At 39.4% G+C, this 27527-nt stretch overlaps 1 protein-coding gene across 1 annotated transcript in view; it reads right to left on the bottom strand.

Annotated features, from left to right (window-relative positions):
- Nucleotides 1-3573: 3573 nt before the first annotated feature.
- zgc:171482 (zinc finger protein) overlaps nucleotides 3574-27527 on the bottom strand; it is a 108820-nt gene continuing 84866 nt past the window's right edge. The window contains exons 6-7 of the mRNA XM_037679327.1: nucleotides 17560-17656; nucleotides 3574-3613 (exon numbers count right to left, since the gene is read on the bottom strand). Coding sequence (XP_037535255.1) covers nucleotides 3592-3613; nucleotides 17560-17656 — 119 coding nt within the window. The 3' untranslated portion in view covers nucleotides 3574-3591. The remainder of the gene's footprint in view (nucleotides 3614-17559; nucleotides 17657-27527) is intronic.

The raw sequence follows: 27527 nt of genomic DNA, 5'->3' as shown, positions 1-27527 counted from the left end.
TCTCGGTGCAATGATAATAAAGTTTATTCTGATTCTGAAAAACAAATCGACTTTAATTGGATTTGAATTTGGAAATGATTTGGACTTTTAATGTGTAGTAGCCCAAGAGGATTTTTGTAGTGAATTGGTGCTAGTGAACTGAATTATCTTCAAGTCTAAGAAAGATGTAATTTTTGGCATTGCTAGTCCAAATTTTCATAAAATCCTACATGATTGAATTCTAATAAATGCCCATTTTAAAATTTCTAACTTTTTTATTTTTAATTTGTAATACATTTTTGAACACCTCGAATACTGCCGTAGTATTCAGACTACAGTAATCCAAGATGAGTACAACAGTACTTATATAAGGTCAGTAAGAACAGCTGTTACTGAACTACCTGTTGATTTCGGTTCATACAACTTTCTTTAGCTGAGACGCTTGAAAAACTACCGTACGTACGGAACACAAGTTAAAGAATTATGAACATGTAAGAGATTCCGCAAACCTCAAAACTGTGGCATCCATTATCTTTACTCGCTTCTTCCTTTTCAGGTCATGGGGGTCACTGGTGCTCACATCCAGCAGTCACTGTGCGAGAGGCAGGGGACACCCTGGACAGTCCTCCAGTCCATCTCAGGGACACAGAGACAAACAACCATTCACTCTCTCACTCACATCTAGGGGCAATTTAGAGTTACCAATCAGCCTAACATTCATGTTTTTAGTCTGTGGGAGGAAACCGGTGTACCAGGAGGAAACCCACGCATGCACGGAAAGAACATGCAAACTCCACCCAGAATGGCCCCCTGGCTGGGATTCGATCCGACGACCTTCTCGTTGAGAGGCGACAGTTGTACCATCTGCACCACCGTGCCACCCTCAAAGATCTGCATTTTAGAGAAATAATTTCCTTCCTGTCTCCATGGTGGTGTAAATAAACGGAAAAAGGAAAACGCAAGTCTGTTTTTTGCAAGAGAAGATATAGTTGTCAGTTCATTGTATTCATCATCAGGTGTGTTTACAAATGTGCTCACAACTAACAGAGTCTCCCACCGTCAGTGCAGCTAACAGCTTCACATACTGACGCCCACTAGAAAGCATCTTTTCACAGCTTTTTTAAAAACCCATAAATACATCTCTGTTATACATTATGTAACATCTACTAAATTATGTGACTCATGGCACAGTCAGCCTTCACATTTTCGACACGCACGTCTATTGTGAATAAACCAGAACAGGAGCAGTCAGTGCAAATCATCACACAAACAGTCTGAAGTAAAAGCCAAAAGTCTTTCTGCTTCCGTCGTCTTCTTACGACGTTGAAGGTCCAGCAGCTTTATTTGTATTCTTGCATCGTTGTTTGGGCAGTTTTTTGAGATGTAGACACACACAAGATGTTTTTCATGGTGATTGTAGATTTCTTCATAAAAACTGCGCGTATTAAAACTCCTCTGAGCAAATGTGACCTCCTGCTGTCGTCTATGTGCTGAAATTTGGTCCATTGTCATTACTTCCCGGTTTATTTAACTAAATGTTTCATCTACTAAAAACATAATCCACCAAAATACAGTGTATTCTCCATCCAGTGTGCACAAATTTCAGTAATATTTATAAGAGACTGTTCCATGTGTGAGTCGGTGCAGAAAAACAATTCGATTACAAAACTTTGTCTTTGCAAAACAACATTTTTTCTTCTTTGATAAATTGTTTCCACGTTGTATGGTTGTTAAAATCCCAGCACAGTTGCATAAAAACCAATACTCATTCGTTTGTCCAGTGAAGGAAAAATAGTTTGTAACCGTGTTTAGTTTATCTTCGAAATTGTGAGATGAGCAGACAAAAAATAAAGTGTTTGCAGCATAAAAACAACTAACAGAGGACAGCACGTGGTGTTTCTCAGTCGCTGCTAGGTGCCACTTTCATTGACAGAACAGGAAAGCAGAGCCCATCTTTTTTTAGTTTGTTTTTATGACAAATCATCACTGAAACTCACTGAACGGGCACCATGAAGATGCTAAGGATGGCACTGAAAAACTGTAAGGGACAGGCGATGAACCAAAATAATTGCCTTTTTTAGATGAGAAACATGTCGAGGATGAACCAGCCCCAGTCGTGACCTCTTCTGTTACATGTGTTGTGATGGAATGCAAAGCTAGTCCTAGAAAGCAGCACAATAAAAAGGCTTCCAAAAGGCAAGTGAATGCAACATTTGCATGCATTGAAATACAGTCCAGTTGCATTGGGTGCTACATTGGTAAGAAAAAAAAGCTTTTTTTTTTTTTTTTACCTAAAGCAACAAGAAATAAATAAATTTTTCCTACAAGTTGCTCTTGTTGTAGAGTTTGTGTCACCTCCAACTTCGATCTGACATCAGTATTTGTTGTCATGGGAATGTTTTCAACAGGAAATAAATCACAGAAAAATACAAACTTTCTAAAAGTGCCCGTGACATCAAATTTTTGTAATAAATACGAATGCATTTTTGGAAGGATGACATTGATAACATATTGCAAAAAATTTTTCACGCCACGGTGAAGAACAGTTGTTGAACTATTCGCATGCGCAGTAACAGGAAGTGATAACAAAGAGGAACACCTGCATGTTAACAGAGCATTGCTACGATGGTTAACAGTAGAGAAGAATCTGATGTTCCTTCAGATTATTTTGATTCGCTATCAGAGAGAGGAGAAGAAGAGCAGCAGTTAAAATTATCTTTCAATAAACTAAGACGAGGGAGTTTCCCTTTGATGTCACTTCCTGTTTCACTTTGGCTGCGCCTCATTGAAGAACATATGCCAGTTGTGCGACAAAAGAATAAAAATCGTGCATTATGCCAAATTTCTTAAATATTAAGATGTTTTCTTCCACTTTTTGTATTTGTTGCATGTCACAGTCGCTTTAGGAGTCTGAAAATGTCTTGGCTGCTTTATGATCCATTTTGAATATGTGGAGTACATCAAGATAGGTTTCAAAGTGGCATGTCACTTGAAGCGAAACCAATCAACTACACTGATAAAATAAAAATTAAAACACTCCTTTATTCTGAACTTCTCAGGTCATGCAGTCGGTGATGGTTGAGGCCATTGGATGTTGTTCATGTTCTTGGATTCTAAAGTCCGAGTCGGTCTCAAGTGGTCTGAAAGTGAGCCGACGACGTTATCACCGCATTATTAGAAACATGAACAAATAGAAGACTGTGTCCAGACTCGGATCACTGTCAGAGCACTTGGGGGACTGTGAGTTACAAAGGTATTATTACTTCTGTTCCATGACTATCATTATAATGGTTATTACCAGGCTGGGCAACACACTGACATCAGTTTAATTTTAAGATTGTGGTTCACGGAGGAGTTCCATCCTCAGCCACGAGTCCTCTGAAGATTGTGTTGAGCTCATCAAACACAAAGTGCTGAATATTACTCAGATAAACAAATCACCACACAATTACCCCTCCACACACACACTTCAGATGTGTGCATAGATGCCAGCAACACACCTGTATGCACACACTCGTACAAACCCACGTAATAAAGTCACTCTGCACTACTTTCTGACATCGCCCTCTTTTCTGAAGTTGCTTGAAGTTGTCTTCTTTCGTGAGGGGTGGCTTACTGCTGGTGTTGCTTTAGGCTGAAAACAAACACAGAAAAGAATTAGTTTGTTGGGTTCTGCAGATTTAACAAGACACACAACTTTCTGCAATACTTTGGTCCATGGGAAGTAATCCCATTTACATGTAAGCAGTGGCGATTTTAGCCTCTTTTGAGGGGTGCTCAAGCAGCCCTAAATTTTAACTCAGCACCCCTGACAAAGTTAAAATATATATATATATTTTAGGTGGTTCTGGGTTTGGGTTTTGGGTTCTGTTTAATGCATTTATGATTTTTATTTTAAATTTTTTGCATTTTAAGGTTGATTTATACTCAAGTAGCTGTGATACCATTCTTATCTCAAACCAATCCCTGTTTATTTTTTTTTCACTATAAAAAATTATGGCTGATTTATATTCCATGAGACATTAGGAACTTCGCTGTCATCTTCTCAGTTGTGTGATAGAAATTACGTAATTTTACGTCATTTCGTTCTCACGTATATTTCTCTCTATTGTGAAGAGTGAGAGGTCAATCTGCATGTGTCAATCTGCATTATGCAAGCTTGGAGAACGCCACAGAATCCCACTCCTAACTTGAATCCCATATTCCTTATTTCTTTGAATTGAGAAAGCTCCTCAGATGAGAAACGAAACGTCTTCAGTTACAAATAAAGTCCAGTTGTTTTGTTTTTAACATTTTTTGGATTCGTTCTCATGTGCGCTGCAAGAACTTGTTCTGTGTATGAGCTCTTGATAGGAATTTTTTCTCACAGGGTTTGTGCCAAGGTAGCACGACGGCTCAGTGGTTAGCACTGTTGCCTCACAGCAAGAAGGTCCTGGGTTCAATCCCCGGTTGGACCTGGGGTCTTTCTGTGTGGAGTTTGCATGTTCTTCTCGTGCTGGCATAGGTTTTCTCCGTGTACTCCAGTTTCCTCCCACAGCATGTTAGGCTACCTTCAGGCCCAGGCCTCCCTTGCAGAAGAGTTCAGTGATCTCAATGGGATTTGCCTGGTTAAATAAAGGTTAATAATAATAATTCAATGGAACAAAATAAACAAATCTAAAAGGTAACAGATCATTGTAATACTTGGTTTTTTACATAACGACTTTAATTGCTGGATGTCCAGCCCCTGAGCTGCTGAGTTTCAGTAACTGTGGCCCCCTGAGCAATTTAATTGAATAGCCCTTCTTTAGGGGGTGGAATACAGTTTATTCCATTTCCAAAACCTAAACTGAGTCTGGAAAAATGTAAAAGATGGATAAAACCCTGCGGCCGATCTCATGAGTAGCTGAATACAACAGTGATAAACAGGAAGTACCACATGTTCATCTGCACGAAGGTAACTGCAAGTAAATCCTCTAATTTCTGTCATCATTCCATCGTATGTTTAATGGTAAAATTAAAGGCTAATGCTTAAAACTAGTTATCCTGATGCATGCTCAATAATCCTAAATCCAATTTAAAACTAGTTGTGCTTTGTTTCTTGTTGGTTTGTTCTTTGATATTTTTTAGCGAGTCCTATCGGTTCTTCTTATCCTAAACATTTCCTTGTACTGTTAACCCTGTGTTAACCTTGCATATGAAAAATAAACACAACTTGAACACTTGAAACTTATTTTATTCAAAATTTCTGCAGGAAAACTCCCCCACCAGTGTGAGTTCTCCCCACATTTTGAATGATCCGAATGCCAATGGCTACCACATTGTTCAAGCAAAGAGCCATTGTCAGCACTGGGCTGAGCACCCCTAAAGGTCAGATTCTAAAATCGCCCCTGCGTGTAAGCTTGCTTTTTGTGATAAGGTAGCTCAAAAACATTGTCCTTGATAATGAAACAGAACAAGGAGACCAGATCTTCATTATAATTTTGCATTATGGTATATTCTAATATCTGTTACACTTTAAAGAACTCCTCTTTTAGTGTAAAGTACAAACCTCCTGTGTGAAAAGCATTATGCAGTACTATTGTATCACAATCTTCTCATAATTACAGCCATCTATTATGCCTGCAATCTGGCCGGGCTCCAAATTAAAACAAAGAAAAAAGATTGGAGCATAAACCTTCATGTTTAAAGTGCAGCATTTGCTGTGGATTTGGTCTTTATCTCATACAGCTAATAGTTTTTCACGATGACAGCCGCTTCGGCTGCATTCTGTGGCTTTATCACTACGAAACAAAGCAACTGCAGGAGCCGAGAAGCCACAGTCAATTAAAATAAAGCGATAAGTTGGATTGAAGATCGTAGAAAGGAACACACACCACAAGATTTCTTTTTTTTTCTGGGAGAAGTGTATTTTTTTTTGTTAAAGGACTAAAATGATAGAACATCCTGCAGAAGATCTGTTCAACGTGTTATTCAGATGACAAAACTAAATGAGACAATTATTTATTCAGCTGAACGAATGTCATAAATAAAAATAATTAAGAAAATTGTGTGCGATTTTCAGTTTGAGAAGATTTTGCTACTTTGAACATGTAGTTCTGAGATGGTTTATTTTAGGGTGATTTTATCTTTTTCTGCTTTTATCTGAGTTGAGAGCGACAAATGATATCAGGCACACAAATAGAAAATGTTTCACTCATGCACACTCGTCAATTTAAGGCTGAAATGAAAACGCGCCCTACTGACAGCACGGCAAATTCCACTTTTTTTCTTCAGCGTCTTTGGTAAATTGCCACTCCTTCACTGCCCACCACCAAACTATCTCCATCCCCACATCAACACAATGCAAATACTGCAATAGAGTTAGAAAAGGAGGGAAGATGCACAGGCAACCTATCTGTCAAGCACCTATCCTGGTAATAGCTGTTAAAACAGTTGCTTCTACGCCCTGTCTGCTCTGTCAGGACTTATCTGGTGGGTTGGACTCGCACAAGAGAAGGAGGGCATGACTCCAGCAACTTTTATCGTTGTCTGTGAGGGGACAGGTAGCAGTAGGCGAGGTTGGAGGGCAATAGGATGAAAAAGAATGAAAGTTATAAAACAAGAAAATGACACATCTAGCTTTAGATGAATTCACATTATTGATACATTCTGGATAGCTATAGAATATGTTAAACATAACATGTGTTTTAGGATCGTTCAGGCATCAGTTTACGTTAACTTACCATATTTTCCGGCGTATAAGTCACAGTTTTTTGCATAGATTTGTCAGTCATGCGACTTATTCGCCGAAGCGACTTATATACTTTTTCCCCCCATATTCATAACGCAATTTTTGACTGACGCGTTAAATTTCTAAGAACTGCAACAGCAAGTCCTCCCATGCGCACTCACAGGTGGAGGAATGTTGGAGAGCTAGCAGCTCCGGCTGCGATGGATGGATGGATGGATGGATGATGCTGCGCCACCCAGGCGAAATGAAGCTTTTTTGACCATTAAATTGCATTTATTAAGGAAAAGTTCAACTAATACACATCTTTGCTATATTGTCGAGCAAACAAATAATTGTTTTTAGGTGTTAATCTTGTTAAATTTCGAAGAACTGCAATAGCGAGTCCTCCCGTGTGCGCTCGCTTCACTCAGCTGGTGCAGCCGGAGGAATGCTCGAGAGCTAGCGGCTCCGGCTGCGATGGATGGATGGCTAAGTTTGTTTCCTAACTGGATGGATGGATGGATGGAAGGATAGCGACACGCCGCCCAGATGAAATGTATCTGTTTTGACCATTAGCATGATTAACGCGATGGGTGACGCATAATAAATGCGACTTATATGATGGAAAATACGGTAGTTCTTTTTAGGGTTCTTTTTTTACTTCAAAACATAAAATGTATAGAATTAGTTCTTTTGTTTCCCTTTAACCTATTTAAAATATTTTAGGCAGAATTATAAAGTTGAACAAGGGGAATCTTTAACATTGGAGGAACTGGGATGCAGAAAAGGTTCATTATGGCTGCTTGAAAAAAACCTACCAAGTCAATAATCAGAATTAATGCTAATTCTCTCTTAAAGTATCCTAAATAAAATATTTTCTCAGCTTTCTACGAACAAAAATAGACCTTCATAACCTCACCAGAGGACTTTTGTGGCATTTTAATGTACAGTATATCTGAGACACACATAAAAAATAGTGTGCAAATGTTTTTCCTGCTGTCACACTAAAGAAAGTCAATAAAATGAATCATATGAAGAGACTATAACAAAACACACAAAAGAGGCTCCTTCACCCAGCTCTTTCATTGCTGCCTTTATTTTTGCAGGGACAAACATTAGACCAGTGCAATGAGGACAAAATAAAACTCGTTACAGTGCATAAAAGAAGCCTTAAAGAAACATACAGCCATACTTAATGTGTGCAGGTATCTTCCTTTCTCTTGTAAACACAAACAAGGTGACCTTCAAATCCCCACAAACACCTCCAGTGGTTTTTAAAGGCACATGCACTCTCCCTGAACTCTATGCTCTCAGCCACATTTATCTTACTCTGTATGTGACCCTGTGTTAGATTATTAGATTAGCCCATTAATGGCCCTGATCACTCACAGATCGTGACCCTTTTTCAACACAATTCAGTTTGTACATAATCCATACGCTCCTTTGCTTTGATATCTGCACTTCCACCATTTTACTGCAGACAAAGCTGTCAAATTATTTGTAAGTATTGTCTAAAGGAAACATCTTGTCTTGTAACAGAGAACTCAAAAATTAGAAATGGAAAAAAACTCTTGATGAACATTGGGAGTGTGTGATTGTTCACTTTGCTTTCTCCTTCAGATGTGTCCCAGTTTGAGTTGCTTAACTTGATTAGCCCAGCCAACATGTCGTGCCAACAATGGAGCGTAGAGGTGAGAGCGTGACGTAACAGAGGCGCATCACTGTGAGGGGTGTTAGAAAGGTGATATTTTTAGATGGCACTGTGGAAGCCTGTGGATACTCAAAAATAGTGACTGAGAAAATGATGCCCGGTCTCCACCTGCTCTGCTGTGCTTAAAATCCAAATTAAAATACAACAGTCTCAGCCAAGTTTCCGAAGCTAAGTTTGTTTCCTAACTGAAATCCAAAAAAGGCACTTTTAAGGTGTTTCAAAGAGAAAATGAGACAATCCCCTCCAGCATAGAATATTTATGCATAGAATTAATCCAGAAAAAAAAAAAAGGTTTTTAATCCTCAAAGTATGAATAACTGATCTTTGTTCTTTTTGCAGGTAATCTAAACTGATAGTTTGATCTTTAGACGCTTTTTATTGTAGCTGTGCTGTGTGTTATGGAAGCAAAAGTTAAAAGGATGCAGCAAATAATCGTTATATCTGATTCATAACACAGTTAACCTTATTGTGTTGTTAGCAGCCAAGTGAGGGAACATTTTATAAAACGAGGGGAAAAACACAAATGAAACAGCAGCTGAATTTTGCAAATTTAAAGAAATTCACATCTACAGTAAAACGTAGCTCAGGAGCACCTTGAATTTGAGCACAAATGTTCACTTGTAACCCAAATGTGAAGTTTGCTGTCAACGTTTAAAAGTCAAACTTCCCGTGACCTACATTTCTCCGATTCTTCTGAACGTGACATTTCAGGAACACCTTGGGGGGATTTCTTCAACTTTGGCACATATGTTTTCTTTGGACAGAGAATGAAATGATGACATTTTATATAGAAAATGTCAACCATGAATTTTTCATTGACACTACAAAGGGTTACGGTCAGATATGCCACAACCCAGGAACCAAAAGAGCCATGGATGTAAACGGCAGCTTGGCAAAAATATTAATAACCGGAAAAGAGTTGAGCCAGACAAAAGGATTTAAATAATATAATTCTACAGATTAATCAGCACAACAATGAATGATTTAGATACTCTGAGAGGAGCACTTTCAATCAAATTTGGTAAGGCTCTCTCTCCATTTTAAACATTTATGCACAAACTACAGATAAGCATTTATATGATTTAGATATGCATATGTAGGTTAATGTGCATGTTTATGTAAATTAAAATAAATTAAACCTATATTACGGAAATTATTAACACATATTATTTAGTTACCATCATGAATATTTGCTAATAGTACACAGAAGGCGGCTGAGGTGAGCTGGTCTGGGAAGCTCAGTCCTCACCTCCTTCTACAGGTGTGCAGTGGAGATCATCCTGCGCTCCAGCATCAACGTGTGGTATAGAGGCTGCACAGCTGCAGAAAGAAAAGCTTTGCAGAGAGTGGTGAAGGCTGCACAGAAGTCTGTTGGAGTCAGCCTCTCCACCATCACAGACATCTACACCTCCAGATGCAGGAAGAGAGCCACCAGCATCATGAAGGACCCCACTCACCCAGCACACACTTGTTGTACCGCTTCCCTCAGGCAGGAGGTTGTGGAGCATTAAGTGTAGAACCACTAGACTGAGGAACAGCTTCTACCCTGAGGCTGTTAGACTCATTAATCTGTAACCAGGAAAATCACTCTAATGCCCCTTTAATTGGTGATATGTCACTTTATCTGTGCTGCTGATTATCCATGCTGATGATTTTTTACCTATTTACCTTTAAGCTGCTGTATTCATACCCATCTGCTCACAACAGACTCATGTTCAGGCTGCTGTTTAATATACTGTACTATATTACATTATTATTGTTTAGCATATGTTTTAGATCTTTGTACTCAGTTTTTTTTTCTTTATATTTTTGCTATTTTGGGTGTAACTAGAACCTTGAGTACACAGTTTCGTTCCACCTCATGTACCACATGTGATGTGAATGACAATAAAGAACGATGAGAATACTGTGACTATAGAAACTAAGAAATGAAATGAACTTAAACAAATCAAAGTTCATAATAAATAATCCAAGTAATAAACCCAACAAAATTAAGTCAGGTCCTCTGGACAGTTTTTTTGTGTTGAAACGTTTCATCTTTCATCCAAGAAACTTCATCACTCCGAGACAACAAGCTCAGGTTTTTAAGAAGCACTCTCACATAGTGGACCAGCCAGTTTGGTGGTGATAAGCTGGTTTCTGGCATCTGCCCTCTCTCCCGCGTCAACTTGTCTGAGGCAGCCATGACCAAAGTGGTTCAAAACATTTGAGCCAATTTGGCCATGGCTGCTACTTAAAAGATTAAGTTTGTTGTGGCTCCTTGGACTGAAGAAGTCTCTTGGATGAGAGATGAAATGTTTCAACACAAATAAACCGTCTAGAGGACCTGACTTAACTTTGTTGAACTTAAACAAAGTTGCATTTATTGCATTAAAAAGACATAACTCCTGGTTTAAACAAGTTATTTTGACACAAACACGTTCAGTTTGATCTCAAATGATAAGATTTATGACTGCAAGGTGTGAATCATGGCTGGAACCATAAAACTTGCCACAGCTTTTTAAATTTTTTAATTTTTTTAATATATAAGTAGAACAGCAAAGTAGCAACATAAATGTTTAGTCTCCTGTAAACTGACTTATTTTAGCCTCTTTAAATGGTTACAGCTTGGCCATTAGTTTGTATAAGTGCTGCTTGAGTTAGAGACTTGCATGAAGATTTAGTGTTCATCTGTCTGTGCTCGTTGTGCGTCCTTGCCTTAGTTGGCCAGCTAAGAGCATTGGCTCAATCACCACGTACTGTAAACTGTAAAAATGTTCTGCCAAGTTATCTTGTTATATCTCAGCTGTTGTTGTCTTTTGCAGGTCCAATTACAGCAGCCAGTCTGGAACGACCGGGGGAGTCTGCAGCGATTCAAATGACCCGCAGCTGCCTCTAAAGCAGATGTTCGGCACAGATAAGCGGAGCTGATAGATGGATGCATCCAGCTGTTTAAAGAATGGAGAAATCTGTTGTCGTTTTATGATGACGCATTCCAAACACACACACACACAAAGTCCAATAAACACACACTTTTCATGGATGTTTCTTCAGTGAGAGCTAATCCTTTGCCGCTGCCAGTCGTGCTTTCATCTCATCCGGAAAGCTCCTTACACCAGCAAAAGCTCATCCTTGGTGTGACAGAATACATATACGACACACACATGCACACACTCAGTCTAACGGAAGACCGTGTGACACAATCAGCGTCTGGGTCATCCCATGAATCGCCCAGAAAAATGAAGGAAACCAACAGTTTGACCTCATATGCACACAAAAGACACTTAAAATTAAGAATTTAAAGAAATGAACGTTTATACACAAACTATGTTTCAGGCAGCCTGAATCTCACAAATAAATAAATAATCCATTCACTTGGACTTTTGTCCTAAACTTGCAATGCCTCTGCAGATACTTATTTGTTTTTTTAATGCACGTATGAGTCTCTTGTTATGCAGAAAATCGGCATATTATGATCATTTATGTCATTATTTTGTACATCACTATATTGTAAAGGCTCAAATGTGAAGCACAGAGGAAAGGAGACGCGTCTGAGAAGTATCTTATGTTGGTTTCAAACACATTTATAGACCAGTAATATGTTTCACCTGAGTGACTGAGCGAAGACAGAGGAAGTGAGGTTGATGAGCTGGAACTTTTGGTCTTGTTCTCTGTTTCCCAGTGGATCGATAACAGCAGCGCAATAGACCTGGCCACACTTGTTTTCACTATGAGCGTTCACGTTCATAGCCTTTTGTAAGATATTTTGTATTTTCTAAGAGACCAAGAGAGCTGTCACACTTTTTAAATTGCTTTAGCTTTAAAGGCTCTCCCTTGGCACCACAGTTATAAGTGAGGGATTTTCATTTTTGAATATAGTCATTTTAAAAGCATTTTGCAGCTCAGTATTGTTCTGATAAATTTAACAGCTCTTCTGTTTCATACCACTTCCTCTGTCTTATGAAGGGGTTGATAGACTTCCTCCTCCAACCTGCACGTTCCTAGTAAATCTCTAGTACCTCTGCTCCAGTCTCTCCATCTTAAAGCTCTGCAGCTGTCAGCAAAACTGCGCTCACCTCATTGTCCACTTCAAATCTCCTCCATCTCCCTGGCCCCAGTTTTCAGTTCAGTATAGAGGATTTCATGTTAACTGCAGGTGTGTTTCATTCTTTTACTTCATCTTACCTCAATACATCATGTGTTAATATCGTTCTCTGTGTCAGTAGAGTTCATACCCTAATTTTATCTTAGACTGCTGCTGTTGCTGAACTTTTTTTTTTTCTAAAGTGATGTCTCTTTCTGTCTCCCTGCATCCCTTGTCTCATCTGTCACTTGCTGTCAGTGGTAGATGCATCTATTTGTCTTGCTTACTCTCTCATTCTCTGACATAAACATGACTCTTTCAGAGTGTGTGCTCTCTTTTCCGCTTTGCAACAATAAAACTGACAAAGGAGAGTTATGAAGCACAATATTTTTCCTCTTGTGATTTACCGTCTGCATGTAGATTCTATTATGCAACTCAAAAATTTGTCTTTTCAGGAATTTAGCTCATACTTCTGCTTGTGCTGGCTAAGGGGATTTTGGAGTTTTTGCTTTTTTTGTTTTTGTTTGTTTGTTTGTTCATCAAGGTGCTCAGTAACAATTTATAGAGACTGATTTCTGTTGCCTCTCATGTGATATTTATCCTCTTCTTTTCGAACAACAGCTCTTCCCATATATATTAAAACAGCTGCCTCATTAATATGTCTCATGCTTTGGTCGCATCTGTTTACTGAGTGAGAAGTTGTTGGTCATCCAGTCCATTATTTTAAGAACTCATGTTAAGAATATTAAGATAATTTTATTAGTAGCCCAATTACTAGGTGTTGAGCTACTCCTCAACTTAAATTCAGAATCAGCTGATGATGAGGACGATGATAAATTGATGTTGTGGTTGGTGGCTGTTGCCATGTAAGCAGATACTCTGTTGAATCAATGTTTGGCATCACCTAGAACGATTGGTGTGTTCAAAGTTATTGAAATAAGTCCCTTATGACTACAGGACATTTTTTTTATTTATTTTGTAGCTGCCAAATTGAAGCCTGGTCCAGCAAATATTGTTTTGTTAGAATTCTGTTTGCTACAACATCTAGTTATGTCACTGTTTTCAAATATTAATAAAGGAAGTTCGACAATGACCCAAAACAAAAATAACAATAAAAACAAATACCGTATTTTTCGGACTATAAGGTACACTGGATTATAAGGCACAATATTAATGAATGGGTCTGTTTTCATACATAAGGTGCACTGGATTATAAGGCACATTAAGCGAAACAAAACAGTCAGATAAGTCAAACTTTATTCATCTTATTCACAATTACTACATAAAATCAGTTTGAGGTCAGTAAGTACAACCAGAATTAATGCATAAGCTGCACCTGATTACAAGGCTCACTGCTGATTTGTGAGAAAATTAAAGGATTTTAAGTGTGCCGTATAGTCCAAAAAATATGGTAAAAATAAATGCTCTATTGATATGCCCCTGAAAAATATGCTTTATATGGGCAGACAATCACAACTTTTAGCCCCTTCTTAATTATACACTACTTGGACACCCCTTGTCTGTGGCATGAACATGCAACACTAGATGGTAAAGAAAAAAGTAAAACATGCTTCACCCAAAGAATCTGCTCTCATTTTTGCATTAATCAGGAATTAATGTAAATTGATTGGCTGTTTTGAAATTGCAACTAATCAGCCCATGTAAGACATAAAATATCACAAAAATAACCTGTTCAACCTCCTAAATTGCTTCTTGTTTATGTATGTAGATTTATTTAATTGGTATTCCATCAATCTTTTAATGCCCTTGCCACATTTGTTTCTTTGCATGAAGTTCTAAATATAATTTCCCCATCTGAGCTTTTGCAACAACAATTTGGCGTTGCTTCCTGTTGCTTCAATTGCATCCTTTCTATCCTTATTGTTATTACTGCTGCTTTTCTCACTGCACCAACCAGTCTCTGATACTTGTTTGCTTGAGTTTGCTGTATGAACCCCAGCTTCAGGGTTATTGAATACAGAAAGTTGTCTTGCCTCAACTCAAAAACAAAAGACATCAAGAAAAAAGAAAAAAAAAACCATCAGAGAGCATCAACTGCAGTGTTATATCCTCAAGCACCTTTTCATCTGACAAAGACTGTTCATAACATCCCTCATGTCCATTCCATTGCATTCAATGCAAAGAGACAGCAAACAAGCATGTAGACATACATCACAACACATCACAACATGCCTGCAAGCATGCTCACAGCCATCTCATGGTAAATGCATGAATTATAACTGCTCTGTGTCACATTATCTTCGTGCTGGTGATAAATTCCTTTGCATGCTACAAGATGTTACAATTTAGATCCGTTGTTCAGCAGGCTTGGCTTGTATCTAAATTTTGCTTCAGTGAATTCTTTCTATGTGTTGTTACTGACACTTTCAACACACACCTAACAGGAATAAAAATAGAGAGCTAGGCTGGAGCAGAATAATGGACACCTGATGTATTTATTTTAGATTTGCTTAGCTCTGAGTTGATGATATTCTGTTTATTACAAACGATGCAAAAAGACTGGTTCATGCATATATCACGTCTGGGTTGGACTATTGCAATGGTTTATTATCTGGGTGTCCATATACTTCTTTTACAAAGTCTTCAGCTGATCCAAAATGCTGCTGCCAGAGTTTTAATGAGAGTTTGTAATAGAGATCATATTTCTCCAGTTTTAGCTTCTCTCCATTGGCTCCCTGTCAAATTTAGAATATAATTCACAATTTTACTTCTAACCTACAAAGTTCTCAACAACCTAGCTCTATCTTATATTAGAGATCTTATTGTTCCTTATTTTACTAACAGAACACTTTGCTCTCAGACTGCAGGTTTATGTGTGGTTCCTACAGTTTCCAAAAGCAGAATGGGAGGAAGATCTTTCAGTCTATCAGACTCCTCTTTTGTAGATCCAACTTCCAGTCTCTGTCCATGAGGCTGACGCATTGTCTACTTTTAAGATTAGGCTTAAGTCTATAAGTTAACTTAACTTTAAATTTTTGATCAATTCTATAGCTAGTCTTGGCTTGGGTTTCCTGAGCTATCCTATCGTTGATGAGCTGATCAAGAAATTCAGCAGTTCATTGTTAGTTCTAGAATTGCGCCGCTCAAGGTGGCTGCATGTTGGAGCAGCTCTGTTACTTTCATTCTGAGATTTTGCTTTTGGAAACTTTAATTCCTGTTTTTTCTGGATGTAAATCATATTTTTTGGATTATTGTTTCCTCTGGTATCAGATGCTGTGCAGCCGGAAAGATTTTTACGGAAACTTTTTAAGTTTTGGACATTTGTTATGATGTGTAACTTTGGCAACAAGGCTGTTTTCTACAACAACAGCAGCTGATTAACATCTCAAAAGCTCAAATAATATCTCAACTATGGCCCCAACTCTCAAGTGAGTTGAAAAGGATGTTATGTAGACGCATTCTCATCTATCTGCCAGCTGTGCTCGAGTGCCTGACCACTGAGATCCTGAAACTAGCAGGAAACACGGCTCACGACAGCGGAAGGACAGGATCGTCCCTCAACACCTACAGTTGACTGTCCACAGCTATGAGGAGCTCGGCAGACTGCTGGGAGGAGTGGCCATCGCTCTGGGAGGAGTTCTGCCCGGCATTCAGGCGGTCCTACAGTCCAGGGGAACCGAGGAGCCAGCTGAGTCTGGGTGGACGGATCGGACGGCATCTGCAGCCAGTTTCTTAGGATCCACTGTGGGATGGACCTTTACAAGAGATCCTTCCTGTCTACAGCCATCAGTATCTATAACATCTCTTAATGAAATGAGGATAACGAGTTATAACAACAAAATAATTTCCCTTTGGGATTAATAAAGTATTTTTGAATTTGAATTGAATTGAATTATGGCTCAACAAAAAGTTCAGGGAACTTTCTTGGATTGGAAATGGTGCTATTTTTGGTGGTCAGAAGAAAAGCAGTTTTAAGTTAGGCCCTTTAACTGCTTCATTACATTTTTATTTTTTATTTTTCTTCTTCTTTCGACTGCTCCATAGCTCAGGGGTTGCCACAGTGAACTAACTCACATGAAGACTTGGCAATTGTTTTAACGCCGGATGTCCTTCCTGATGCAACCACAGAATACCGAGATACCATATGGGGAGCAGAGAGCTGCCAGGGCACCCAGGGCAGCAGATGATGGGCGTTAAGGGCTTTGCTCAAGGGTCCAGGGTGGGACAAATGAGGGTGGGGACAGGTGCAGGTGTTTAACCTTTTCCACACACATTTTGATGTTGTCAGTCAGGGGAGTTGAACCAGTGACCTTACGATCACAGGCCCACCTTCTCTAACCTCTTTGCCACCACTCTGTATATTTTTTGAAAGAATGCATGTTACTCGCCACCTTGCATGTCTGGATTTTAAACAAAGATGTGACGTGATCTGTTAGCCTTCAGACTATGTGGTGGGGATGAGTCTCAGCTACTACCATAAGTTCAGCCTAATATTTATAAAACTGACTGAGTTATAGCATTTTTTTGTGTTTGCTAAGGTTGATTAGCTGTGGCGACCTTCTTGAATTAATTAATTCAAGTATATTTTATCAAGGACAGAACAATAAACAATGTTACATGATAAAAACGAAGCAACCGTTGTTTTGTATGAAGGTTTTCTAGCCACAGATTAGTTTGCAAACCCAGTCCATGGTTGGACTTTAAAAAAAAAAAAAAGCTAAAATAGAATTAAAATTAAATGAAAATTAAACAGTCCCCTCACACATGCATGGAAGTGGACTGACGCCAAGAGTTATTTAGTTGTAGATTTAATGATTGATTGATGATGATTGTTTATTGTTTATTAACATTATTTATTGAGTTGTAGCTATTACCATTATTGCTGCTATATCCTAAGAGTTTGACTAAAATCTGTTCATTAGTTCTTGAGATATTTTGCTTTAAAGACAGACAAACACACACACATAGACAAATACATTCCTATGATCACCCATGTTTCATGGTTGGCGAGAATGAAAATACATTTTTGTAAGCTTAATTTGCGCAACACCTTCTGAAAGTCTTTCTTTTATATCTGTGGTTTCATTTTGAAATGGAGTGATGGTTGATGCATTTAACTGATAAATCGAATGTTTATAGATCTGTTGTACTCACTTGTTCTGGTGTTTCGAGCCCTGTAGGTGTGCATGGTACTGTTCGATGGAGTTGAGGACCATACTGCAGACACTGCATGAGAAACTTCTGCGCAAAGCTGGAGTGTAACAAACACAAAACCACGCAGAGGTTATCACGAGGGCAACTTTGAAATGAAGAGGTCGTTAAAGTCCTTAAAAACCTCTGTCATCATTATCAGACAAATCCCAAACACGTAAGAATGAGGCCAATATGAGCAACAATAAAAATATGGACTAAGTTGTTTTTTTTCACTCACTGCAGTGCAGAGTAATTTTCCTAATTAGAGCACATCTGGAAAAAGATATGATTAGACTGATCATTAGCAGAAAACCAGTTACAGTTTTGGATCGTTAGATTAGTGCTTCTGTCTTTCTAGTGTCTGAATGTATGTATGTGTGTGTGTGTGTGTGTGTATATGTGTGTGGGAGTGTGTACGGGTGTCTTTTTGAAACTTGAACTTGAGCAGGGTTCAGCAGAAGAATTAGGACGCTAAGAATAGAATTTAAAAAAACAGCGCAGTCGATTGTGCGCTTGTTTTCTGCTGCGAGTCGCTGTGCGCGCATCTTTATTGTGGCTGTGAATGCATGCTTTTAAATGGTGCAGCTCAGACACAGATGTTCACTAATTAGAGGGTTTGCAGGTGGTCTCACTGCAAAATAGATGGATTTTGCAATACTGATAGACTGGGTTGAAGAGACATTTGGAGGTGCATGAAGTTTAGATAAATGACAGAAAAAAAAAAAGGAAATTTACAAAGAAAAGTAAGATGTTTTTATACAGACACAGAAGCGGAGACAAGTAATGAGTTGTTGGCATAGCAGCACAATTCTAAAAATGTCTGTCTTTCATGAGGGCAGAGGAAGCAGAGGAAATGCACTCTATGTCAACGAGGATGGGGCGATCAGCAATGTGGCACAATTGTCTGTGTAATCATGGTCAGAGCAACAATGAAGCGTTATTCTTAGTCTCTAATAGTTTGCAGAAAAACAAGTTCTGGGGTTCAAACAGGTCAGAAATGATCATCGTTGAGACTTCATGATCATGTGACAAACAGTCAAGCTTGTCTGTCAACAACCCTCCATCTTGTTTGTGCTTTATTTATATGTTTGGAGCATTTGTGTGTGTGTAAAACACATGATGAGTGCAGCAAGTGGAACTGGGTGTGTTCGCTTGTGTGTGACTGCCCTTTCCTCCGCTGTCATTACTGTCTTGGAGATTTATGACTCGAATGTGTATTCTGTCACCTCTCGACCTTCTGCGGCGGTAATTGGTAAAGAACCATGTTGCAAGATGAAGATGTAATACAGTCAGGAGTGGTGGGAGGTCATTTACACTAGGTTGGGGCTGCATAATGTGGCATATCTACTTCATGTTGCCTCAAGAGTTGCTCCGGCTGTGACAGGGTTGATTAAAGACAAGCAGTCATTAAAAAAAAAAAGACATGACTGAATTAACAGCCTGGAGTATCCGCAGTCTTCGCCTAAATGTTGATATTTTGCAGCCATTAGGAACTAATAACTAAGTGTGTGTGCATGAAAGAGAATCTAAAAAAAAGAAATGATAGATCTTCTGCCAAATCGTCATTACTTAAGTTGTTTGTAAATGAAAGACGCTGCTAATTGAGGAAGAGGTACGTTGTAAAAAATACTTAATATTGTTATTCTTTTCCTTGTAATTCTATATTGCTGCAGGGATTATGCAAATATTTCTATTTTTGATTATTCAAATAAATATGTTGTTCATGTGTAGACAGATTTCCTTCTTTTAGCCTGACTGATGTCGCCTCCCCACTTCCTGCCCGGGTAGCACTGATGTGCAATATGCTGTTGCTTTGTGTCAGTGCCAGTTGTCTAAACACAAACACACAGAAGCGAGCAGACAATAACTGGTTCTGGCATTTAAGTTCTGGCCTAAAACCACGCTGTGCCCTAATCCATGCTAATTACATGCAGTCAAAGTGTGCGTGTAAAGTGCGTTACAGCATACAGCTCAGGCTTGGGAATGTACCATAGCTCGTTTCCGTTAGCATGAGCAGTATTTGTGAGGGTGTTTTTAGCCTTGTTAATTACACAAGAAGATATGCCAGGGTGAGAATAAAGAGGTGGGTGAGATAAGCTAAGGCAGTGGGTGTGGAGTTGTGACTGTTGTTTCTTGTGCAGAGCCTTCCAGCACTGCAACCACCCCTTGTTTGGAGTTGTGTTAACGCCTGTATAAAAAGTAATGTGCAACATTTTGTGCTTGAAAAATCCAATAATACACTATATTTATAATTAAAGACCTAATAAGCTATGAAGGAATGCAACTCTTGCATTTTTTCATGTTAGAGTTTAAACTAAGGGTAACTCAGGGTAAGAAATAACCAAGTTACAGCCATTTTGAAAAAACGTGTATATACCATCGTACTACACATTTGGGCGCGGCTGTAGCTGAGTAGTTAGAGCAGATGTCCTCCAATGCAAGAGATGGGGGTTCGATTCCACCAGCAGTCACATGCTGAAGTGTCCCTGGGCAAGACACTGAACCCCTCATTGCCTCTGATGTGTGTCCCATTGGTGTATGAATGTGATAAAGCACTGATTATTCTCTGTATAGATCTAGTAGAGTGCTGTATGAATGGGTAAATGAGGGCCCAGATTATGTTGTAAAGTGCTTTGAGTATCTTGAAAAGGTAGAAGTACAGTCCATTTACCATTTACATAATCTCATGCAAGGTTGGAAATTGTCACGCTCAACAAATGTTTTGGGAATGACTCTCAGCTAACATCAAATTGTAACTCAGTATCAATTAAATGAATTAAAGCCAGTTGTGTATTGGTTAATGCCAGTGGTGTAGTTTATGTGATACGAAGGTATACGGAGTATACCCACTAGAAAAGCTTGGGCATTTCAGTATACCCACTTAAAAGTGCCCAATGATACGAGCCCATGTTACGTATCATTGGCAACGATACATGACATGGGCTCATGTCATTGTCAACACATTTAGAACATTCTATAGACACACTGTGTTGGTTCAACTTGATTTTTGTATAATTACTTCTGTACTTACTACTTAATACTTGAACATATTTTCCTTTGATACTGTTGTATAAATTCTATGTTTTTAATACAAAGTCAACTGTTATAAAAAGGTTGTTGTGCATTTATTCAAATAAAAGCATCAGAGAAATTTAAAAATGTTCAATATGCTTAAAAATCTAAATTAATCAACGAGTACATTGTACTAACCTGTATACTTTGGTTTCTAAGCACAGTATACCCACTACAAAAATGTAGACTACACCACTGGGTAATGCCATTTAGCTGAAGTGGCCATCTTGAATTAGATTGACTTCACAGGTTAAGCAGTGGCAGATGTGCATTAAATGATTACTTCCTGCATGTTTCATAAAAAGTCAGCCAATGGGTTATGAGATAACAAACACACAACTGCATAGACATGGGCAAAAACCTCACGTCTTCCTTTGCCTTTCAGTGGTGGGTGATAAAAAGAGGGTTGTTACAAATACGTTTTTTTCTTGCTATGTATTTCTCATGTATTCAGTTAAATTGTAAAATCCTTTATGCTAGATTAATGCTTCTGTTATGAACATGATATTTGGGGTTTGTTTAATTTAGAAACTCTGAAAATCTGCAACTATTAAGCCTCAGAGGTATTTCAGGTGCCACTTTGCATTGACAATCTTGTGTTACATGATTGCAGTTGTTTAAATGGCGTTAAATAAAACTGTGTGGGTTATACTGTACTTAGGCACAATGTACAACCAAATCATAGCAGGCAACATTTAAATAATTGCATGTTTCAGTTTCTGATGTTTTTATGTTTATTGTTGCATATATATATGACAGGAACAGAAAGTCTCTCCATAAAGTTCATTCTTTTTTTCTTCTTCAAAATTTATGGAGCTCCTACCATCCCAGTGAATTTGGGTTGTGGTACACCACAAGTGTGCCACATGATGTGAACATCTAAAAATGACCCACATTCGAAAAGAAAGTCATTGAAACTGGATCAAATCCAGCAGTGAGCTAAAGCTCAACGCTACTTCTCCCAGGAAAACAGTTAAACACTAATTCAGAGTCAGAGTGAATCCAAGTGGAATTTCATCAGCTAAATTTGAAGAACTTAAAGTGGAAATTAATTTTGCAGTCGATGTAACAGAAAGCGCAAACACCATCTGTTTTAAACAATGGAAATGGAAACCATACAGGGAAACTGGGCTGAATTCAGTTAGGTCAGACTCACATGTCCAATTTAATTTGATTCCCAACATGAATACTTATCATCCTCATTAATTTAGAGTAGACAACCAGCTATGCTTTCATATAAATAAATAATAGCAGGCTAGATATGACTGCTATGAGAAACCCTTTACACATGAACAAAAAAGAGCACAGATTAAAATATTAATCTTAAAATCCCATACGTTAACATAATTTTGATTCAGATAGTAGATTTAATAAACCCTTAAGGGAATAATCTTTATGAGGGATTTCTTTAAAATTAAAAGAAAAGGCTTTGTGATTTGATGTCCAACTCAACCATCTACAGTGCCTGGAGCTGATCACCAGCGTGCATGTAAGTGATGTGCAACTGTGTTACAGGGAGTGCTATCGTCTGGGAATGGGGGCCATCTCTGTCCCAGAACTCAGGCGCAGTCATCAATTACACACACTTTTCTCTCCGCTTCACTACCAAACCCTCTCAAGTCCTCACATACAAACACACACGCGCGCAACCAGACAGACACAATGCCATCCTAGTCGCTTATCTCACTGCTTCGACTTCTTTGCTCAATCTCCAGGGAGAAAAGACAAAGTGCCGAGCCCGTCTTCAGGGGGTTTCTACTCCTATTGTGATTTATGTAAAGACATAAGAGAGCCAGTTGGGCTCCAGCTCTACAAAAGTGGCCACACCCTCGGTGACTCTCCTGTCCTCCTTTGTAAGCCATCTCTGAGGATTTCAGTGTGATTTTAGCTATGGATTATATTCACTTTAAGCTTTGTGTGCTCAACTGTACAAGAATAAAACAAAAAGTAAGAAGTGGCTTTCATATAAGTATTGGGCTTATTTAGTGAAATGTTTTGTGCATGCACAAAGGAGACCAGGCAGAATAATTAACGGACAAGAAAAGGTCAGCAATATCAACAGGACAAATGGTTCAAAGATAGTATATTCTTTGGAAGAGAGGAAGAAAATTAAGAATATGTAATCTTCACAACATCTTGTGGAGAATTAATGAAGATGACTGATGAGACTTGACTGCAAATAGGAGCTCATCTAGGGGCACACATACACATACACACCCACACACACACACACACACACACACAAAAGCAGCCAACAAAGCAACAAGACATAATACAAATGCAAGAAAAATGAAGTAAAAAAACGAAGACAGTCCCATGGAGGAGCAAAGAAAAAGGACAGAGATAAATCTGCACTTGACTATGATTGAATTTCTCATCACCCCCACTTCCTGCTCTCTGCATCAGCTCAGCAGCCGCCTCACCTTCGACCCTTCTTCTGAGATCTACTCAGCACACCTGTGACTTCACACCTAAAGTGGTGAGAAAAGCCAATCAGATGTGAGAATTTGACGCCACTGGAAATGTGTCTGAAATAAACAACCACAGAGTGCTGTCAATAAGATGAGCAGGTGTTTTGGGACTAAAGGCAGAAAAAAACACCCACTTGATTGATGGCAGATATTATAGAATACGTCTTCTTTTCCATTTACGTTATAAAGACAATATAAAGCTCGCTGGGAACCACTGCTCTTCATCAACTGAGTGAATATAAAAGACGGCTGCTAAATATTTATAAATGCATATATTACATTGTGTTTGGTCAAAATAATAAAAAATAACTGAAGTTCTGGGATCTGGGTCACAGTGTGTAGATGGAGGATGATATCTAACATGACACTTTTAAAGCCTTTGAGCCACTGTAGGCGGCAACATGATTCATGCTTTTAAAATGATTGGCTTCATGAGATGATGGTTTGTGTCATGGCACCTGGAGCACGCAGTGATCAGGGCAGCTTTGGCTCTCAGAGGATTTGCATGTGCTTGGCGACGGCTGTGTAATGTTTGCAACGAGTGCGTAAAACTTGTATTATGAGCGATGCTGCACAATGATGTTCGATGGTATCACGCAGAAAAACAAAAAAAAACCCAGCACTTTTTGTACCAAATACTATTTGTTATTTCTTTTATAAACCCCTCTGGCAGAGATTTGTATGAATCCATGCAAATCTATGCCTTCTTACTGCTGAAATTGTGCATGGAAGTGTTTGTGTGGGAGATGGAGAGAAATAAAGGGTGTGAGAAAGACGTAGATATGAACACCCAGATTTTTTTTCTACTTTTGACCCATTTATTTGTCGCTTTGTGTGGGACTCATGCTCCAACTTTGAGCATAAATATTGCAAACGTGTTATAGAATTCTGATCTTTTTACACCGTGCAGGCTTTTAACAACTAAGTAAGATATGCAATTCCAACAGATGTTCAATTGTTGATGCAATGTGAGCAGACTTTAAACTCTGACAGCCAACATGGAAAGTTCAGACTGTAGGAATAAAATATGTGTCAAAGTTTGAACTCAGTTTGCAGCTCTGTAAACACAGGGAGAAAATAATTTGCTTGGCTTATTGGATATTCATTGAAGATGTTATGGTCTATGCGGTTTTAGTGCTAGGATTTTTTTTTATTGTCTAGTTTTCAGTATTGTATACATAATGTAGTTTGACATTTTGCATTTCTGGATTTTCATTCATTTGCCTGTTGTGGACCCCTGCTGATCTAACTTACACTGATTCATGTTATGCTTATCATTTGTTCTCTACTTCCACTACCTCATTTGCTGCAGCATCACAATTTTGTTTATGGGAAACAAAATACACTTATTTTCAAGACTGACTCTAATCTAGTCTAGTCCTACCATGCTTCCATCTAAAAAGTCACTGTCACTTAAATTTAAACAGTGTTTGTTGAGTACTCATACTGTTACATGTTATATTTCCAAACAAAGTCATAAAAGAGATTTAGTCCATTGCTTTCTTTCAGTGTATCAAATTAAGAATTTTGGAGGTGTTTCAGACCTGTTGCTACAAATGTTTTTTTTAGCAATCAAATTATGTTTGATAGTGCAAAATACAATAACCTATGTCTTGTTTTGTAATCTGGTATGTGGTAGCCTTTAGAGGTAGTCTGGACATAATCCATCCTGGGTCAAGCTGTATAACCTCCAACTGAACTGACGTGACTCTACACAAGCAGCAGAGCAAACATTTTGGGGTAAACTAAAATAAAGTCCATCCAGCAGCTGGCTGGCTGAAGTTGTCAACAGAATATTTTGAAGAAACCGTTTCTTTTAACCTAAAGTTTTAATAACCAGTTGTCAAAATTATTTTTATTACAAATGTCTGTTATTATTGCTATTTTAATAATTAAAGTGGAAGAGAAATGACTACTCTGATTTGAATTTGAGTGGTATTCTGTTGTTGGACTTCTGTGCAAGTCATAGTTTGTCCATCACGAACGCCATGTTTGAACATAAGACTGTCCATAAGTGCACTTGGCACCAGGATGCCTTAGGTCATAGATCATTGATTGACTTTGTAGTTGTGTCATCTGATCTGTGGCCATTTGTTTTGGACACTCTGGTGAAGAGAGGAGCTGTTCTGTCAACTGATCACCACCTGGTAATGAGTTGGATCAGATGGTGGGAGAAGATGCCAGCCAAACCCGGCAGACTCAAACGTGTAGTGAAGATTTGCTGGGAATGCCTGACAGAAGAATCTGTCAGAAAGATCTTCAACTCACACCTCCGGGGGGGCTTTAACCGCATCCCAGCTGAGGAGGGGAACACTGAGTCAGAGTGGGCCATGTTCTGTGACTCAGTTGTTGAAGTGGCTGCCTGGAGCTGTGGCCACAAGGTTGTCGGTGCTTCTCGCAGTGGCCATCCTCAAATTTGGTGGTGGACACCCCAGGTTAGGAAGACTGTCAAGCTGAAGGAGTCCAATTGGGCCTTGTTGGCTGGTGGGACTCTGGAGGTAGCTGAGGAGTACCGGAGGGCCAAGTGGTCCACAGCCTTGGCTTTTGCTGAGGTAAAAGCTCAGATGTGGAAGGAATTCGATGAGGCCTTGGATAAAGACTCTCGGTCAGCTCAGAGGAGATTTTGGCAAACCATTAGGTGGCTGAGGAGGGGAAATCAGCACTTTACTAACACTACGTTCAGTGAAGGTGGGGGGCTGTTGACCTCAACATGTGATGTTATCAGGAGGTGGAAGGAATACTTCTCAGACCTTCTCAATCCCACTGATACGTCTTCCATGGAGGCAGCAGAGTTGGGGGACTCCAGGGTTGGTCTGAGCAGAACCGTGGCTGAGGTTGCCAGGGTAGTTAGAAAGCTTCATGGTGACAGGGCTCCAGGGTTGGATGAGATTCACCCTGATTTCCTTAAGGCTCTGGATGTTGTGGAGATGTCTTGGTTGACACGCATTTGCAACATCGCATGGACATCGGGGGCAGTGCCACTGGATTGGCAGAATGGGGTGGTGGTTTCCCTCTTCAAAAAGGGGGACAGGTGTGTGTGTTCCAATTACAGGGGCATCACTCTCCTTAGCCTCCCTGGTAGGGTTTATTCAGGGGTACTGGAGAAGCGAGTTCGATCATTAGTCGAAACTCAGATCCAGGAGGAACAATGCTGGTTCTGTCCTGGCTGTGGAACACTGGACCAGCTCTTTTCTATCACTAGGGTCATCAAGGGGTCATGGGAGTTTGCCCATCCAGTCTACATGTGTTTCATGGACTTGGCAAAGGCATTTGACCATGTTCCTTGGGATACACTGTGGGGGGTGCTCCGTGAGTATGGGATTGGGGACCTGTTGCTACAGGCTGTTCGGTCTCTATACAATTGATGCGAGAGTTTGGTTCGCATTGCTGATAGTAAGTCGGACCCCTTCAGGGTGAGAGTTGAACTCCGCCAAGGCTGCCAGGGCTGTCACCAATTCTGTTCATAAGAGACAGCTGTTGCTGAGTGGCTAGAGCAATCATCCTCCAATGCAAGAATTGGGGGTTTGATTCCACCAGCAATCACATGCCGAAGTGTCCCTGGGCAAGACACTGAACGCCTCATTGTCTCCGATGTGTGTCCCATCAGTGTATGAATGTGATTAAGCACTGATTATTCTCTGTATTGATATTGTAGAGTGCTGTATGAATGGGTAAATGAGGACACAGATTGTGTTGTAAAGCGCTTTGAGTATCTTGATATGATAGAAAAGCGCTATTTTTAAGTACAGTCCATTTACAGTAACTTTTATGGACAGAATTTCTTGGTGCAGCCAGGGGGCGGAGGGATTCCAGTTCGGTGGCCTCAGGATTCCACCTCTGCTCTTTACAAATGATGTGGTCCTGTTGGCGTCATCATGCAACGATCTTAAGCTCTCACTGGAGTGGTTCGCAGCCAAGTGTGAAGTGGCTGGGATGAGAATCAGTACCTCCAAATCTGAGGCCATGGTCCTCAACCGGAAAGGGATGGATTGCTCTCTTAAGATCGATGGTGAGGTTCTGCCTCAAGTGGAGGAGTTCAAGTACCTCTGAGTTTTGTTCATGAGTGAGGGAAGAATGGAGCGTGCGATTGACAGACAGATTTGTGCAGCATCTGCAGTATTGCGGACTCTGTACCAGTCCAATGTGGTGTAGAGGGAGCTGAGCTTGTATGGTGTAGCTCTCTGTTTACCGGTTGGTCTACGTTCCTACCCTCAACTTTGGCCACATGCTCTGGATAGTGACCGAAAGAATGAGATTGTGGATACAGATGGTTGAAATGAATTTCCTCCGCAGGGTAGTTGGACTCTCCCTTAGAGATAGGGTGAGAAGTTTAGTTATCCTGTCATAGCTCTGCTCTCTGTCAGCTCCTCTGTCATGCTGCACACT

Source organism: Nematolebias whitei, chromosome 1, assembly GCF_014905685.2.
Source record: "Nematolebias whitei isolate Nwh7 chromosome 1, NemWhi1, whole genome shotgun sequence".
NCBI classification, from domain to species: Eukaryota; Metazoa; Chordata; class Actinopteri; order Cyprinodontiformes; family Rivulidae; genus Nematolebias; species Nematolebias whitei.
This window is presented reverse-complemented; position numbering and strand designations above follow the sequence as displayed.